General features: G+C 41.6%; 1 protein-coding gene across 1 annotated transcript in view; it reads right to left on the minus strand.

The window, feature by feature from the left end:
• Positions 1–13,850, minus strand: part of LOC124596159 (leucine-rich repeat extensin-like protein 5) — a 97,360-nt gene extending 83,510 nt beyond the window's left edge. The window contains exons 1-2 of the mRNA XM_047135191.1: positions 13,746–13,850; positions 4,665–6,346 (exon numbers count right to left, since the gene is read on the minus strand). Coding sequence (XP_046991147.1) covers positions 4,665–6,346; positions 13,746–13,830 — 1,767 coding nt within the window. The 5' untranslated portion in view covers positions 13,831–13,850. The remainder of the gene's footprint in view (positions 1–4,664; positions 6,347–13,745) is intronic.
• Between the last annotated feature and the right edge of the window lie 206 nt (positions 13,851–14,056).

The following is a 14,056-nucleotide window of genomic DNA, read 5'->3' on the forward strand; positions in this document are numbered from 1 at the left end:
TTCTAACAGGATTTTTATAACCACATGCGCTGCATTTCAAAAATCGATAAGGCATGTGATGAATCAGTGCAAAAATGATGTATCCTTATGTCCCTTTGCTATCATTAACACAAGCATAATCTCTGGTCATAAACTTGAAACCTAACAAATATATAATCAAAATACTGCAACTGATTTAAAGATTTACCTTTATAAGATCTCCCACTGATAGTACATATTCCATGCAAATAATCAATACAGTGCAATTAAACATTTCCTAACAAAAATATTGGTTTCATTGGCTTTGAAAATGGTTTCCTATGTCTCACCTCACCAGATGGTAGCAGGCAAAGATAGTGGCTTGTGGACAAAGTTTAGCCACAATAAGCAGTCAAGTAAACCAAAAACTATGATATTGTCAGTCGCCATATATATAAAGAGATACTATGCCATTTTGTCCTTCTCTATCACTTTGGGCCACAATTTAATGAAATCTACAATTATGATTTTTCCCTTTTCCAAAATGGTTATTGAATCTGGCTTAACAAATTATTGCAATGTTTCTGAAACATGTAGCATTATAATTCTAATTTTTCAAAATTATGTGACATTCATGCATAATAATGTCTTAATTTTTTTGTTAACTGCTTTAAAAACACAGTATAAGTTTAGTTCCTAACATAAATTCTGTCTTTACAGTTGGCTGCATGATAATTACTAGCACTTTCCTGCATATCAATTCCACAAATTATTCACTGGGATTTAGTTTACATTATTTATGACATATTTCTAGTTTGTAGTGCAGTATCTTTACAAATTAATTACTATTTATTTTAATTGGCTACAGTTCATCTTTAGTTGACTTATTCTCATTGATACAGCAATCTGACAATGGTACCATTTGAGTTCTTCCATGTAAGTAATTTCATGTAAACTTTGCTTGGTAGTATGACATTCTTCAATATATTTGGAATTTTAGTGTTTGTTAAATGTTGCCCATTCTGTTACTTTACATCTAGGTGTGAGAAGAACAGTAAATTAGTGGTTTCAGTCTTACATCGAAAACAGGGTAAAAAAATACAGTTCATACATCTGCTGATGATAAATTTCTACTAAATAATTTGTCAGACAAGCACCATGTAAAAACAGATGTGCCTCATAATAATTGTATTGAATCCAATTCTACTCTTAATACATATCAATGACTTTCTAGACATTAACAATATTATGAAAAGGGACGATTGCTACTCCCCATATAGTGGAGATGTTGAATCACAGACAAGCACAACGAAAAGACTGCTAAACAAGTAAGCTTTTGGCCCTAAAGCCCTTCTGAATTAGACAACATACACACACACATTCACACAAACACAGCTCACACACAGTTGACCACTGTCTCTGGCTGCTGAAGCCATATGTAAGAGACTCCAGAAGAGGCAGATTGCTGCACAGAAGGAGTGAGCTATGAACAGGCCAGGGCACCAATAAGATTGCATTGCATGAAAAGGTATATAATTTGAGAACAGCAGAGGTAGAGCATAAGGAAGAATCTTTGGCATTTCAAGATTTGTTTCTCCACAGGGGCTGTTGCCTACAACACCCATGATGCAATACAGGATTCCTTTGAGGAATGGTGTACCAGAAGCGATACAGAATGCCATGATGCAGCTGATTGTAGAAGAATTTTACATCAGCAAAAAATCTGCAGATGGTTCAAAGAAGTGCCAATTTTGCTGCAACTATCGGCACTTTAACAGTAAGATGATGCTTACCCCATTCTGAACATAATGGAAATAATTGATAATCTTGGGTAGCACTGATATGTCTTGATGGTGGATTTGAGAAGTGGGTACCATCAGTTGGAGGTGACTGTGGAAGACAGACCAACGATTGCATTTTCATTACCTTGGGGGCATTATCAGTATAGAAGAATGAATTTTAGTTTGAAGAATGCATGAGCAACATTTCAGCGTTTGTTAGTTCGAGAGTTGAAGGGATTAAAACCTCATCATTATTCACTGTATTTAGACAACATAGTTGTTTGTTCAAGAGATGTACAAATACATCAGCAGTGACTAAAAGTCATAATCAAGAGGTTACAGGCTGCACATTTAACACTGAGTACCAAGAGGTGTCATTTTGCATTGGAAGAAGTGAATTACTTGGGACATGTTATTAGTAAGGTTGGCGTGAGGACCAATCTGAAACTGATACAGGCTGTGTGATATTTTCCAGCACCAGGGATGAACAAAGAATTACAGTCTTTCCTGGGGCTCATGAATTATTATAGGAAATTGAACTGTAAATGACCACCATAAAACTTTGGAAAAAAGCTAACTAGACCACCCAGTTGAAGAATAACCTTGGCAACCCAGGTTTCTTGGCTTCTACAGACACATCACACACTCTCCTCATTCGGGTTATGCTTTACTATACCGTGTCTTTCAGATGTTAGCCATTTATTTATGTCACTATACAGGGAGACTTTTTACACCATGTACAAACTCTAGGGATTGATCGATGATAGGATGTGGAACAATAAAGGTTTAATGACCTTATGTCCGGAAATGCATGGTTTTCAAGCTAGAGACCATTTATTCACTCATGCATTGTTCCAGAGACTCTAGGGTAATACACACTGTACCATGCAGCCACAGTTACAATATGTGTTGAAAATGGTTTCCATGTGCCTCAACGCATGCATGTACACTCCGTAACATGTTCAGTCTCACAAGTTCACATTGGCCAGGCTGCATCCAAACAATGCCAAAGCAAGTGTGAATTCACTGGTCCAGTGTCTCCACATCTGGAATGGGCTCTGCATACATGATACTCTTGAGACAGCCCCATAACCACAAATTGCACAGGTTGAGATCTGGTGAACTGGAAGGCCACGCAACTGGACCCCCTTGTTAAGTTCATCGAACAGGGAAGACATGATTGAGAAGCGTCTGGCTATTAACAGCAAAGTGAACTGGAGTACCAACATGTAGCAGCCACATAACCCTTTGAATCATTAAAGGCACTTCTTTCAGTAGGGGAGGCAAAGTCACCCGCAGAAAACACTGAGGGTTCCAGCCTTTAGGTGATGTGGAAGGAAGACTGGTCCCAAAATACAGTCGCCAATTATCCTGGCCACACATTCCAGCTGCACCAATGCTGATGATTCACTGTCATCATACTGTGGGGGTTCCACATAATATCCCACAGATTTCTATTATGAACATTGAAGATACCACTATGCATAAAGTTGGCTTCATCTGTGAGTAGGATGGATGACACAAATCATGGAATCATGGGTGCCTGGTGAAGAAACCAGTGACAAAACTGCTCCTGATGTGGAAAGTCTGTCACTAGTAGGCCCTGAACATGCTGTAAGCAATACACATAGTAACAATTGTCATGGAGAATGTTCCACAGTCATCTGGCTTACCTTGTACTGGCTGGCCAACTGCCTGGTACTGATATGATGGTCACCTTCCACAATGTTAATTACATTTCCCTCCAAATACAGTGTATGAACATTTTGGGTATGTCCTTCATGATTTCCTGCTTCCTGAAATGGGCCTGTCTTAGGCAAAAGGTGAAACGCTGTTGCAAGTATTGAATGCTTGTCAGCAGTAATAGCTCTCCTGATACAACGTTGCTGCCCACCAGCCATTACCATTTGCCTTTCCATAAGCAAACACCATGTCAGCAAGCTCTTGATTCTAATATGGAACCACTGTGTACAAAATATCCACTACAAGGTGAGTCAGCAAGAGAAGTGAACTGGACACAACATTACCAGTTACTGTGGGAGGAGACAGCCCTAGGACATGACATATGAGGAAGAGTATCACCCTCTAGGAGGAAACCATCCATCTGTAACTGTGGCTGCATGGTACAGCCATATTAAACTGCTGTCCCTGTATCAAAGTATGACTGAATAAATGGTCTCTAGCATGGAAACCATGCATTTCCAGACATAAGTTCATTAGACCATTTTTGTTCCATATCCTCTTATTGATCAATCTCTAGAGTTTGTACATGGTGGAAAAAATCATACTTTATAATTGCAGGAATATGAGGGACAAAGATCATCAGCTTAGCTATTGAACAAAAATCTTTAATTTTTCCAATACCACTAAATGAGAAAAAGGAATGAATGTACTTGTCAGTGGAACATTTCAATATCTCATTAATTTCCTAAGCATTGTAACAATACAAGTAAACTTCATGATGTTAATCTAATTGACAGTAGTTAGCTTTCCACTTGAAATGTCTTCCAATATTCTGAACAACTGTTCTTTATTGAAAGATGAGTAGTTAAAAATGTTACACCATCCCTAGAGGTGAAACTTCCTGGCAGATTAAAACTGTGTGCCCGACCGAGACTCGAACTCGGGACCTTTGCCTTTCACGGGCAAGTGCTTTACCATTCTGCATCCCTAGAGGTATTAATTTTGGATGTCAAAAATTGTAAAATGTTGACTGTTTACTAACAATGACAGAAATGCCCTTATATGTGATGGCACTACATTAAGTATGTACCAAGCACACATCCAAGGACTTCTATTTCCTAAATCATGAAAATTGTATTTCAGAAAAATAAAATTTTGAGAGAAAAGCAATAAGGAAAAAGAAAGATCTTAAAAAATTGGCGTTAATGCAATGTACGCAGTTCCACATTTGTTAATACATACCTTTTGTTTATTAGAGGTCTTCTTAATGCCACGTGCAGAGGGCTGAGAGAGTTGAGAAGATGGTCCATGAGATAGCAAAGAAGATTGCTTTATGAGTACTTGTGGTGGTAGAAATTCTGGCATAGGAGTAGTTGGTTGAGAAGGTTGTACAGTTAATGCAGATAAAGGGCCTGATTGTGCAGGTGATACAGGGAGGTGCAGTGGTGGGGTAGGAGGAGGTGGTCTGCCAGATGGCAAAGGAGTTTCCTGAGCAACTATCTGTGATGGCAGTTCTCGTACAGCAGTAACTGGTTGAGAAGGTTGTACAGTTGATGGAGATAAAGGTCCTGGCTGTGCATGTGCTACAGAGGGAACCTGTGCGGGGGGTGGTGGAGATTGTTTACCAGATGGCACAGGAATTTGCTGCAGGAGTTTTTGTAATAGCAAATGTGGCACAAGACTAGCTGGATGAGAAGGTCGTACATTTGACAGGGATGAAGGGCCTGGTTGTGTAGGTGATTCAGGGGGGGACTGTGGTGGGGGTGGAGGAGGTCGTCTACCAGATAGCAAAGGAGTTTGGTGTGGGAGTATTTGTGATGACAGTTCTGGCACAGGACTAACTGGATGAGAAGGTTGTACAGTTGATGGAGATAAAGGGCCTGGTTGTGCAGGTGATACAGGGAGCGGTTGTGGTGAGGTTGGAGGTGGTGGTCTACCAGATGGCAAAGGAGTGTGCTGTGGAACTATTTGAGATGGTAGTTGCGGTAGAGCAGTAGCTGGTTGAGAAGGTTGTACAGTTGATGGAGATAAAGGTCGTGGGTGTGCATGTGATACAGAGGGAACCTGTGGTGGGTGTGGCGGAGATTGTTTACCAGATGGCACAGGAATTTGCTGCAAGAGTTTTTGTAATAGCAAATGTGGCACAAGACTAGCTGGATGAGAAGGTTGTACATTTGACAAAGATGAAGGGCCTGGTTGTGTAGGTGATTCAGGGGGGGACTGTGGTGGGGGTGGAGGAGGTCGTCTACCAGATAGCAAAGGAGTTTGGTGTGGGAGTATTTGTGATGACAATTCTGGCACAGGACTAACTGGATGAGAAGGTTGTACAGTTGATGGAGATAAAGGGCCTGGTTGTGCAGGTGATACAGGGAGTGGTTGTGGTGAGGTTGGAGGTGGTGGTCTACCAGACGGCAAAGGAGTGTGCTGTGGAACCATTTGTGATGGTAGTTCCGGTAGAGCAGTAGCTGGTTGAGAAGGTTGTACAGTTGATGGAGATATAGGTCGTGGGTGTGCATGTGATACAGAGGGAACCTGTGGTGGGTGTGGCGGAGATTGTTTACCAGATGACACAGGAATTTGCTGCAGGAGTTTTTGTAATAGCAAATGTGGCACAAGACTAGCTGGATGAGAAGGTCGTACATTTGACAGAGATGAAGGGCCTGGTTGTGTAGGTGATCCAGGGGGGGACTGTGGTGAGGGTGGAGAAGGTTGTCTACCAGATAGCAAAGGAGTTTGGTGTGGGAATATTTGTGATGACAATTCTGGCACAGGACTAGCTGTATGAGAAAGTTGTACAGTTGATGGAGATGAAGGGCCTGATTGTGCAGGTGGTACGGCAGGAGAAGATATTGGGGTTGGTGAATGAGGTGGCTGTTCCTTATCTTCTTTCTGTTCTATCCTCTCTGTTTTATGCATACTGACCCCTGGAAAAAATTAATATAAACTCAAATAAGCTTTAAGGTAGTCCAAGGTGAAACATGTAATGTTATAATAAGAATGTACATGTAATTACAGCAATACTTCAGCTATAACTGTATACAAATCTACCAATGTAATTTAAAATGAGTTTTTCTTTACTGTCTCTCAATATGTGGCACATCTTATTTCACCAAACTTTTCCTTCTTAGACAAGTGTATGAGTAAAAAAGGAGCACACAACATAGGAAAGAAAAATTAGATCAAGAAAGTTATTCTCATATAACAGGAGAAATAATCGGTATGGGAAATTTTGAGGACAGTTATTCATTATTCCTACAGCTTCCACTAATGTATTAATTATTCATGTTAAACTAAGGTATTATTCAATGATTCCTCCGTTGGGTGTTACAAATATATATATAATAACTAATGAACAATTGTGAGCAAACACACATTTATTTTTTATGATTACAGGCTCTTTGTTATTACTATGCTGAGGCAAATGTTTATAATCAATGAGAACATGTAAAAGCTTCAAAAATTGTTAAAAACAATACATAATCAAACACTGGAAAATCCAGGATGGAATGTAATAATATTATAGTATGAAAAGGAAATATGCTACTCATTATATAGCGGAAATACTGAGTCGCAGATATTCACAACAAAAAGACTGTCACAAATAAGCTTCTGGCTAGTAAGGTCTTCGTCAAAAATAGACGACACACACACACACACACACACACACACACACACACACACACATGCACACAATGCAACCCACACACATGACTGCAGTCTCTGGCAACTGAAGTCACACTGATTGGGGTTCAGTTGCCGGAGATTGCAGTCATGTGTGTGTGAGTTGCATTTGCATGCGTGTGTGTATGTGTGTTTATATGCCGCCTATTTCTGATGAAGGCCTTACTGGCCGAAAGATTATTTGTGACAGTCTTTTCTTGTGCCTCTCTGGGACTCAGCATCTCTGATAAAAACAATACCTATTATACAAATAGAGAGAGTAGGTCAATGGAAGCAATAAAAAAGGTAAATAAGTAAATGTTAGTGTTCAGTGTTATAAAAGTAAAGGGCACTAAAGAGTTAATACTGTGACATTTTAGAATGTGTGCTTTTCTGAACGATGAATATAATAATAGTCATCAGTCACAGTATCTCAAAGAATCACTTCTCAATTGTGGGCACTCATAACCAATGAGAAGTATTTTAACACAATCAGGGCAAGGTCTGGAATAAGCTTACATGGTGTAGCATCTACTATCTATCAAAAGAAAAATTCACTAGGGAAAATATTTTGACCAGTACTGACAGCAATTACTATATAATCAAAAAATATTATGAATATATAAGGATAAGTAAATGTTACTAAATGCCTTCTCTGAAAACTACCTATAACACATAGTTCAGAACTTCACTCAAGATGGAAATATATTGTATCTAATGGCAACAAACAGACTTGACGATACTAAGGAAGTTCTCATCAAAACTGGTTTCAGTGACTATGAGGCAGTAATAACAACAGTGAACACCAAAATACAAAGGCCAACTAAAACAAGCAGAAAGATTTACAGGTTCAGCAAACTGGACAGAGCAGCAGTAGTGTCATATCTCAATGAGGAACTTGAAACTTCTAGCTTATGACAGGAACATGTAGAGGAACTATGGCTCAAGTTTGCACTGGACAGACATATGGGAAACGGGAATACGGATAACTGTATACGCAACAAACTGTTCCCATAAATGTCTTTTCAGCACAAAGAAAGATACACATGTACACTGTACAAGGTACAAAGGCTGACTGTTACACTAACATGGCGGCTTGTCAGAGCAGTTAGAGTTCAAAGATCATGCTTTACGTGGTTGATGTGACCTATTGACGCCACATAGCCCCTCTCCCCCTCCCCCCACCCCCCCCCCCACCCCTCGCAGTACGGAGTACGGCCTTTGAGGACTGAGGGGAGGTCGTATGGGTGTCAGTGTCGGAGGGAGTAGTGCGAGGCAGCAGGCGCATGACTGGAAGCTCCATCTCAGTCAGGGCAGTGTGCAAGGGTGTGGTGATGGGCTGCAGGTCCACATCATAATCAGACAGCCAGCGGGGCCGGATGATGCGTCGGCTGGCCTGTGAGTAGAGGTGTGGGGAGGGGTGTGTCATGCGAGCGTGCCTGCCCCTAATGCAGATCGAGCCGTCCGAGGAGATGAACACACAAACTATTGACGGATCGCACTCTTGGGAGATGGACAGGATATGCACTGTCTTGACATCTAGTTCCTCATTGAGTGTCAAGTCTGCAGTGTCTGTAAGGAGCATGAGCACAAGGTCATCGAAAGAGACAATCAGCATGTCGTCGATGTGGTTAGTTGCTACATTGTAGCACAAATTGAAAGACAGGGAGCCAGTCTCTCCAGTAGATGAAACGTCATCAAAACTAGCATGTGGGGTTGATGACATGCTTGGGAAACCCACGAACTGTGGTGATGAATCATCAGAAGGAGAAGACCCTACAATGGGATGAGCTAATTAATTATCAGGCTCCGGAATGGAAAATTTGTCCAGATGATCTGACTGGGATGGTACAGGGGCGTTGGAGTCCACAAAAGCAGGCTTGAGCCTGTTTACCAAAACGGTCTGCGGTCAATCTTTAACCATAATGTTGAACGTCGTCTCACCCCTCCGGAGTACTTCAAAGGGGTCAAGGTATGGGGGTTGCAGGGGTTGTCTAGTGGAATTGTCCCTGAGCATAATGTGGGAGCATGTGTTGAGGGCGGTTGGCACGTAAGTGTGTGGCAGGGAATGACTGACAGGCAGGTGTAGCCATGCATGTCTATAGTGGGTGCGCATTCTACTAATAAAGTCTGGGGAGGTGGGGAAATCTTCGGGTGCTTGAGGCAGGATAAGTTTCCCAGGTAGAACCGGGTTCTTGCCAAAAACGAATTTAGAGATGGTTCCCTGTAAGTCAGGTTAAAAGGTCGAATGGAGACCAAGTGGCACCAAAGGAAGCACCTCAGACCAGAGGCATTCATGGCACCTGAGAGCTGTTTTAAGGGTGCGGTGCCATCTTTCCACTAAACTGTTCCTTTGCAGGTGGTAGGCTGTTGTATGAATTTTTTTAATACTGCAAAGGTTACATAGAATCATGAAAAGTGTAGACTCGAACTGTCGACCCTGGTCGGTGGTGATGGTGGATGGGCAACCGAATCTAGCGATCCATGATGAGACGAATCCGTTGGCCACGGTTTCTGCTGTGATGTTGGGTAAAGGAAAAGCTTCCACCCAATGAGACACGCGGTCGATTGTGGAGAGGATATATCTGTGGCCCTCTGATGGTGGCAGAGGACCGATAAGTTTGATATGTACATGACGAAAACGTCGTTGTGGAATGTCAAACTTGCCAAGGGGGGGTGGGGGGTGGGGGGGAGAGGTGTGGCATCCAATGGCAGGAAATGCAGCTGTGTGCCCAGGTTTCACAGTCCTGCTTAACATTTTTCCAAACAAAATGCTCAGTGACGAGGCATGTGGTGGCGTGGATGCCAGGGTGGGTGAGGTTATGCAAGGTATCGAAGGATTGTCGGCGCAACGTGGGATGTAGCAACAGCCGTATAGTGCCAGTATAAGAGTCGCACCACACTTTGTCCGAAACGCTGGGGAACTTGGCTTTGGTAAACACAAGTGATGTCTGAGGATCCATGAGGAGAGCTTGAGATTCCTTGTCAGAGGCCTGGAGAGCGGCGAGGTTGGATAAATCGACGATGCATGAGACACTATTAATCTGCATAAAGAAATCACCAGGGATATTTTCCATGCCTTTGATGTAGCGTACGTCCATAGTAAATTGAGAGACCAGGTCTAAGTGACGGAAACACTGAGGGTGTGGGTCCTCAGGAGAGTTGCAGAAGGCGTCCGCCAGTGGTTTGTGGTCAGTAAGGATGAAGAAAGAACAGCCCTTGATGTCAGGGTGAAAGTGTCTGATGGCTTCATAGACCACCAGAAGTTCTCTGCCAAATGCAGAATATTTCTTCTGTGCTGTAGACAGTTTTTTAGAGAAGAAATGAAGGGGTGAAACTATGTCACCTTTGTGTTGCTGTAATACTGCCCTGACCGCAATGTCGCTGGCATCCATAGTGATGAACAACTCGGAAGATGGTTTGGGGTGGGTGAGTACGATGGCGTGAGCTAACACTGTCTTTAGAGCTCTGAAGGCCTCTAGCATAGGTTCAGTCCAATGGACTGGCTTAAGGCCCGAAGTCTGTTTGCCAGACAGTGAGCCTGTCAGAGGGGCCAGCATGGCGGCGGCAGAAGGTAGATGACAGCGGTAGTAATTTACAGTACCCAGGAAATGTTGGAGTTCTCTGTACATAGCCGTGGGTGGCAATGATGTGATAGCCTGCACGCGGGATTTGGGAGGCTGTATTCCATCTGCGGAGATGGTGTAACCCAAAAATGTCACAGAAGAGTGGTGCAATTGGAACTTATCATTGTTGACCTTGACATCATTGGAGTTCAAGCTCTGGAGGACCTGAGATAAATGATCTTCGTGGTCCTCAGTCAACTTGCTGAAAATGAGGATGTCATCCAGGTATGCAAAGCAGAACTCGAACTGTCGTAAGATTGAGTCAATGAAATGTTGACATGTTTGCACCGCATTCTTTAAGCCGAATGGCTTGAAATTGTATTGGAACAAACCGAACAGCATAATGATAGCAGTCTGTGGAATGTCTTCCGGTGCTACAGGAATCTGGTGATATGATCACCACACATTCGAAAAGAACCATCGTATTTGGTGCCGAGGTGCATCAGTGAAGACCAATTTCTGTCCAATGGCTGTAGAATGCCTGCCTCCAGAAGTTCGTTAATTTGCTGCCAAGCCACACACAACTTAATGGGGTTGATGCATTTAACCTTGTGCCTAATAGGAGGGCTGGCAGTGGTAATTATCTTGTGTGTCATTCCATCAGTGGTGGAAGAGACTGAGAACTGCACATGAGGCTGAGTAACATCCTGACATGAAGTGTTGGGACGAGTGGGGTGCGATGAGGTATAGCCATTAGCGTGGGTGGGAAAAGGCAGCATGAAAGTCACATGCCTATTACGTGAGCACGGCGTGTGCTTGTTTGGAGAGGTTGGCTGCACGTGCAACACACAGCATATCGGGGTGCGCACTGACTGCCTGTTGTTAGCTTTGCCTTGAGTAACCAGTGCGGGTGAGAGAGGCGTTGGCAATGCGCGGGGAACGGCGATGGCTGCCGAATCACGTGGTTGGCACGCGAGGGAGGGGAAATGTTAACCAACATGTGGGGCGGCTGCCTGTGCGGTGGGTGTGTTCACATCGCACACATGACTGTCATTAGAAGCACTGTTTGAAACACATGGCACTGCATGTGTTTATTACTGGACTGAAAATTTCTTTGTATGGAGGATGTAGCTATAGTTATCTTAGATCAAGAATCATTGACAGATGTAGGAATAACTTCAGGTATACTTAGGGAAGTATGCTGGATCTCTTACTGTTCATGATCTTGTAGACAACAATAACAGTAATATTCTTCTGGGTTTGTGAATGCACTGTCAACTATAAAATTATGATGTTTCAGTGACTATTGCAAGATGCCTTCCTCAGGGTGCATTTCCCTAAACACCCTGAGTAAGGCTTCTTGCAATAGTCACCAAAACGTCAGAATATTATAGTTGACAATGCAGTCAGAAACCCAGAAGAATTTTATTGACTGTGACAATGGCCGCGGAAATCTCCGTTTACAACAATAATAGTAATCTCACCCTTTTTGCAGATGATGCAATTATTTACAGTGAAGTACAGCCTGAACAAACCTGTACTAATACTCAGTCAGATCTTCATAAGACTTCAAAGTTCTGTAAAGATTGGCAACTTGCTTTGAATGTTCAGAAATGTAAAATTGTGCACTTCACAAAATGAAAAAAAAAACATAGTATCCTATTAACATTATATCGGTGAGTCACAGTTGGAATTCGTAAACCCATACAAATACCTGGGTGTAACACTTAGTAGGGATACAAAACAGAATAATCACATAGGCTCAGTCATGGGTAAAACAGGTTGTAGACTTCAGTTTATTGCTAGAATACTAGGGAAATGCAATTGATCCACAAAGGAGATTACTTAAAAATCACTCGTATGACCCATCCCATAATATTGCTCAATTGTGTGGGACCCATACCAAATAGGACTAGAAGGGGATATTGAATGTATACAGAGAAGGACAAGAACAAATGGCCACAGGTTTGTTTGACCTATGAGAGAGTGTCACAAGGATGCTCAAAGAATTGAACCAGTTGACTGTTGAAGATAGATGGAAACTATCCCATGAAGTCTACTACCCAAGTTTCAAGAACTGGCTTTAAGTGATGACTCTAGGAATACACTAACAACCCCCTACATATTGCTGTCATAGGGACTGTTAGGATAATATTATATTAATTACAGTGCACATAGAGGCATTTAAACAATCATTCTTCCCACAATCCACACATGAATGGAACAGGAAAAAACCATAATAACTGGTGCACTGGGATGTACTCTCTGTCACACACTTCATAGTGATTCACAGAGTGTATACATAGATAAGTTTTTAATTCAGTTTTGTACACATAGTATATATCCACATGAGTGCTAAAAGTAATTCATTAAACTTCGGTTACACAATAAATCAGTCTAATCTAAAGGCCTAAATTCAACTAAATATCTAGGAATTACAATTACAAACAACTTAAACTGGAAGGAACACATAGAAAATGTTGTGAGGAAGGCTAACCAAAGACTGTGTTTTATTGGCAGGACACTTAGAAACTGTAACATATCTACTAAGGAGACTGCTTACACTAGACTTGTCCATCCTCTTTGAGGATACTGCTGTGTGGTGTGGGATCCTTACCAGACAGGACTGACAGAGTACATCAATAAAGTTCAAAGAAGGAAAGCACATTTTGTATTATTGCAAAATACAGGAGAGAGTGTCACTGAAATGATACAGGTCTTGAGTTGGATATCATTAAAAGAAAGTTGTTTTTCATTGTGATGGAATCTTCTCACAAAATTACAATCGCTAACTTTCTCCTCCAAATGCAAAAATATTTTGTTGACATTGACCTACATAGGGAAAAATGATCACCACGATAAAATAAGGGACATCAGAGCTCGTATGGAGAGATACAGCTGTTTGTTCTTTCTGTGCGCTATACAAGATTGGAATAATAGAGAATTGTGAAGGTGGTTTGATGAACCCTCTGCCAGGCACTTAAACGGGATTTGAAGAGTATTCATGCAAATGCAGTTGTAGATGTAGATTTGCAGATATTTTATATAAGATACTAGGTACTTTGCAATTACAAGGTGACAGATGGCCACTACCTACCTTCAGGTGGAGAAATTCCAGTACTCTCATCACTTTGTGGTGTACTACCATTTTGTTTCTGATTTTCAGCTACTGTTGCTGTCATCTCTTCAGGTGCTGTGGAAATACTCTACAAAATTAGAAAAAAGGAATATTTTCAAAATAATAACAAATATCTGAATGAAAAACTGCAGAACTGGAATGCCAACGGGGCAGCATACTGCACAGGATGACTCAAAAGTAACTACACACACTTCATGGGTTTAATGTATTCATCAAAGTAAGACTAATATGTTAAATAAAATTTTGTCTGGAACTGTTTTATTTCTGAT

The sequence above is a fragment of the Schistocerca americana genome, chromosome 2, assembly GCF_021461395.2.
Source record: "Schistocerca americana isolate TAMUIC-IGC-003095 chromosome 2, iqSchAmer2.1, whole genome shotgun sequence".
In the NCBI taxonomy this organism is placed as follows: domain Eukaryota; kingdom Metazoa; phylum Arthropoda; class Insecta; order Orthoptera; family Acrididae; genus Schistocerca; species Schistocerca americana.